General features: G+C 39.3%; 1 protein-coding gene across 3 annotated transcripts in view; it reads right to left on the reverse strand.

Moving 5' to 3' along the window:
• Nucleotides 1-4,977, reverse strand: part of LOC125045162 (cytoplasmic polyadenylation element-binding protein 1-like) — a 26,548-nt gene extending 21,571 nt beyond the window's left edge. For all 3 annotated transcript variants that reach the window (XM_047642315.1, XM_047642313.1, XM_047642314.1), the window contains exon 1: nucleotides 4,772-4,977. Coding sequence is in view for 2 of the 3 variants with exons in the window: in XM_047642313.1 (XP_047498269.1) it covers nucleotides 4,772-4,786 (15 nt within the window). In the remaining variant the exon portion in view is untranslated. The remainder of the gene's footprint in view (nucleotides 1-4,771) is intronic.
• Between the last annotated feature and the right edge of the window lie 23 nt (nucleotides 4,978-5,000).

The following is a 5,000-nucleotide window of genomic DNA, read 5'->3' on the forward strand; positions in this document are numbered from 1 at the left end:
ATGGTTGCGATACCGACTATTTTCAAATTACTCATGATTTTTTACATGATGATGAAAGGGCAAAAGCATTTCTCCGTCGCCATGGAGTCTTGTTGACGTCTGGAGTGCATTCACTGCAAGCTACCATGCAAACCCCGGGAGGACCAGCCAACATCAGCGGGCCAGGGGTGGAAGTCGAGATTGACGAAACCCTGTTGGTGAGGCGGAAGTATCACAGGGGGAGGATACTTCGTCAGGTATGGGTCTTTGGTGGGATTGAGCGGCAGTCTAAGAAGTTGTTTGTGGTTCCTTTGGTAGATCCTGAGGAACAGGACAGAACCGCCGCTACATTAATACCACTTATCCAGTGGTACGTCCGGGAAGGAAGTATTATTTATAGCGACAGTTGGGGCGCATACAGCACGCTTCAGGATCTTGGTTATTCTCACTATGTGATCAACCATAGTGAGAATTTTGTTGACCCCGACAACGCCAAGATCCACACGCTATCGAGCGTTTGTGGAGGGACGTCAAAGGTTGGGTGAAGCATTCTGGCATGCGACACAGTACTTCCACCAGTACTTTTCAAGATACCTGTTCCTGCGTAACCACACCAAAACCCACTTCCACGACTTCTTCATTTTGGTAATTATCAATCATTTTGTTTTAATAAAAATCAATAGTTTGCGTGTTAAACATGTGAAATATTCTGTATGTAAAATATTTTATAATATATTTTCCCGAAAAAATTATTTTTTTCAGGCTGGCCGGCTATATCCGCCTCAGTCGGAGTGTGGTCGCCACCACCGTACCCCAATTCCTATCGATGACAATGATTGGGAAGACTCCGACGACCCAGACGAAGCCAAGCCGGGCCCTTCAGGATACCGCCCAGCAGCCAGGGACGCCGAGAGCCAGACCGTCACTTCGTAGTTGGTATTGCAACCCGGTCTTGCACAACCGCCATGAAGGTAATGAATATATTAAATGTTCACAAACGCTGCTGTGTGACAGAGAGGAAATGTGCAATTTGAACCGTGCATTTAGTTATAATATAATATCAGCTTGTGTAAGCCATATATGAAAAGTGTTAATCAAGGTAATGAAAAGTGTTAATCAAGGTAAACGATCCATACACGATTTGGCGTCACGTTGCGATGTCAATAGAAAAAGTAATCGTTTGAAACGTGGTTGGTATGAATATTAGAAAATTTCACCCCATATTATATGGAATCGAAGAAGGAAAGTGTTATAAAACTCGATAGTGTTCGTTCGCGAGTGTTTTCGTATTTAATTTAATACGTAAAAAAATAATCCCTCTGGGATTTCATCGTGCAAGTGCAAAATGTGGCCGAAAGCTTCCGAAAAAATATATAGTGCATAATGTTTGAAATCCATTGTAGGATATGGAATATATAAAATCCCTTATATTTGTAAACCGAAATTTGGGTTTGGTTCCCGTAGAGTTTTTGAATTATGTGAAATCCAGTATATTTTTACTGAACAATTGGTTTGATTCCTGTAGGGTTTTTTCGAATGTTGGCTCATCAGTCTGTAGAGTTTCAAAGATGGAAGGGATGTCCGTAGAGTTTCACTGATCAATTTCTGTCTTTTTTTGTGCTTTTCGGACACAGTTTGGTTTGGGTTTTCGAAAAATTAACTAACGTTTCATAAATCACTTGCTTCGATTTCTGCTGGTTCCTATTGACATCCAGTGCCACCCATTGTCCACCCCCTTCAACTCCTGGTTCCCCACGCATCCCCCAAGATCATTGGGTAGAGGAAATTTTGAAACTTAGTCTTTGGAGGAAGCATCACTCTTGGTAACAATTACCAAGTATGGTAGTGATGGTATCATTGTCTGGGGCTGCATTATTAGCAAAGATGTTGGCTGATTGTTCAAAATCAATGGTGATTTTAACGTAAAGTATTTTGAGGATAGTGAGACAGTATTCCAGTAAGACAATACTCCCTGCTACACTACAAAGATTAAAGTCCTGGATGGCTAAAAATTAGCCTAGTTTTGGAATGGCATGGTAGTGGGACTATAATGCAAAAAAATCTGCAGGGCTTATAAACAATCATATATGGGAGAGGGTAAACAGAGTGGAATAACATTCAGTTAATTTTCCAAAACTGACAATTGGGTCTTCTCTAATAATATATGTATCATCAGATTTGTTCTCATGTGATGAGAACAAATCTGATAATCTTCTTTCGTCTACGGTCGGAATTACTTGGTTTCTAATCACTTTTTTCGGCTCTTGGGGCACTTGTTGGGCTCAAATATCAGGCTCTGATTGAGCCTAATGTCTATTTGTTCTGTATATCCACAATATGGTTTTAAAGAGTCCTGGAATTGATGCGGCACTTAAAATTTCCACCGGTGTTTCTCAGTGAATGGCATCGTACAGCCTGTTGAATCTCCTTGTGAAAATGTGCATGCTCACAAAATTACTATACAGAATAGTGTAAATAATTACCAAAAGACACAAAAGTAGAACAATAAAACAAGAAGAAAGCATTGCATACATGAATTTGGAAAACAAATGCTGGTAATGACAAAATCATCCTCAAGCATGTAGCAATACATGGACTACTTGATAGATCCCAATAAGGAGTTACGCATCACATTTGTTTTGGTCCTCGCAAGGTAAACATGAATGGGGACTAAGAAAATGAAGGGTTGATCTTCTGTCTTCTCTATCCTGTATCTCTTATTTTAGATTTGCGCACCTTTTGCCATAGATGTCAAGGTATCCACTCCATACACTTATTTTACTGTACTCTTAGTTGACAGACAGTTTTCATAATAGCTATACAAGTTGTATGAGAGTATGGACACTGTTATCTCATAGTATAAGAGTCAATCAACACAGGTCCAGCTGCTGTGGCCTCATACTTACCATGAAACGACTAAAATATTGACTGCATATCACTGATCAGAGCCCAAGTCCACAACACCTAAATGTCATGTTATCTACAAGTTGGCACTAACTGCTATTAAAGAGGGGGGTTCTGGGGGGTGGCAGTTTGCCTCTCCTGTCTAGGGAATAAATAGAAGTCCTGGTCTCTAGAGGGTGGATCACTTTCGGTAACAATTACCATTCATTTTCCTTAAGCCAGTGACTATTGTTACAACTAGCATAATAGTGCTCTGGCTATTGTTACAATAATGGTTGGAGATGCATCAAGCAGTACCAATAGTCCACTGGCAGGGCTATTGTTACTATGGTAGTTTATGGTGAAATTAGGTCTATATATAAATGTATATAGGTTAAGTTAGATCTTAAGTTAAACCTAACCTAACCTAAATCCCGTGAAAGGCCTATGCTGATAGTTCCTTCCTCCATGCCAGCATGAATAGTCTCTGGTAACGAATTTCAAATCTGATTTAAATGTCCAATATGGAGCACTTTTTTTTTTTTCCCTTGTATAAAAGTTCACACAAGCACTTATTTTTTTATAATGGCTATCTGAAGGTCTGAAAATGAATAGAACTCTGTTCCTTTCTCCAGTTATGTTGGAATATCATTAGTGGTCCTTTTTTTTTTTTTTAGCTTTCTCCAACAGAGGGCTCTGTAAGGATCCTCGTAACAATAGCCAGTGGATTATTGTTACACCTAGTCGGAACAATAGTGACTGGGTTTCCCTTATTATAAAAAAAAATGTATCAACCAACACACAATTTTAGTTAACCACAGCCATGCATTACAAGGTAAAATTTACCTTTAATGGACAGTATGGCTGAAAGCAAGACTTTTCATATATGGTATTACCTTAGCAGGTTCATAATATTGATAATAAAGTTGCGAAACCTATAATGCTTCAATATACATTTACAGGAAAATGTAATGGCACTATAACAGTCAATAAGAAAATACACAGTCAGAGAAAGTACACTCACAAATACAAAATAATCAGCATAGGCAAAAAAATGTCAAAAATTAAGAAAATAGGTCGCAACACATGCCATGCAAGCTGTTAACTCCACAATTGGGTGGGCCCAAATAGGGAAATGCGGTGATCGGATGGGTGTCTAGGGGTGAAGCCTAGGTTAGGAAGGATTTTGGTTCTGGAATTAACAGGAAAGGTAGGAGTAAAAGGGCTTATTTTCAGAGGGGTAAGGTCACTTTATGGCAAGAGATTCATGCATATTAATGTGGATAATTAGAAGAAGGAATAAGAAATGGAAGATTGGATGGCTGTGTGAAACTAAAAAATTACCCACACACCTCTCCTAACAGGCCGAAGTACCTTTGTATCAACATAGCTCTCACTAGTTAAATTATTTATGCAGATCTATACTCCTAACAAGGGTCGATGAATAAAAAAGAAATAAAAAAAAAGTGTTCGTTGTGTGCTTTTCGGCCAAACGCGGAGATCGACGCCGACGGAAGGTTTCCTGCAGCGGGAGGAAGCAAGGGGGAACGATCGCCTTATCGGCCTCCATTCTTTTCGGCGAATTTCACGTAACTTCACATATCATACGGAACGAACTAGATCAATGTAAACTATAGGAAGGAAAAAATGAACACAAGCTTCAAAAATTAAAGTTCTGTCTAAGGATTTCAAATAAATAATGAAAATCTTCTGTTTCTTTTTTCCTGTGAAGCAAAACACGAAAACAAATCCCGTATCAAATCTATAAGCACCCAAAAAACATATAAACCCTAATACCGCACCAAATCTATAATAAAAATAATATATAGATAAACATATATATACAGAGAGACAGAGAAAGAGAGACGGGGGGAGAGAAAGAGAGAAAAACGAAATTAACTAAACTTACCAGTACATTGGGCATGTCTCCTCTTCGCTCCTAATTTCGCACATTCCACGCCAGACTCCTTCTTCCGCGTCTGTTTCTAAGCTAAAACGAAGTGTATCGCGTCCCAAGAATAAAATCCTGCGCTAAGAACTACGAACATTTGCACAAACAACAATTATAAAGAAGAATGAACTTTTTTTGTTCAGACCCGGGCCGCCGGAAGACGCCCTAACACCTTTTCATTTTGGGG

This window comes from Penaeus chinensis, chromosome 36 (genome assembly GCF_019202785.1).
Source record: "Penaeus chinensis breed Huanghai No. 1 chromosome 36, ASM1920278v2, whole genome shotgun sequence".
Lineage (NCBI taxonomy): Eukaryota > Metazoa > Arthropoda > Malacostraca > Decapoda > Penaeidae > Penaeus > Penaeus chinensis.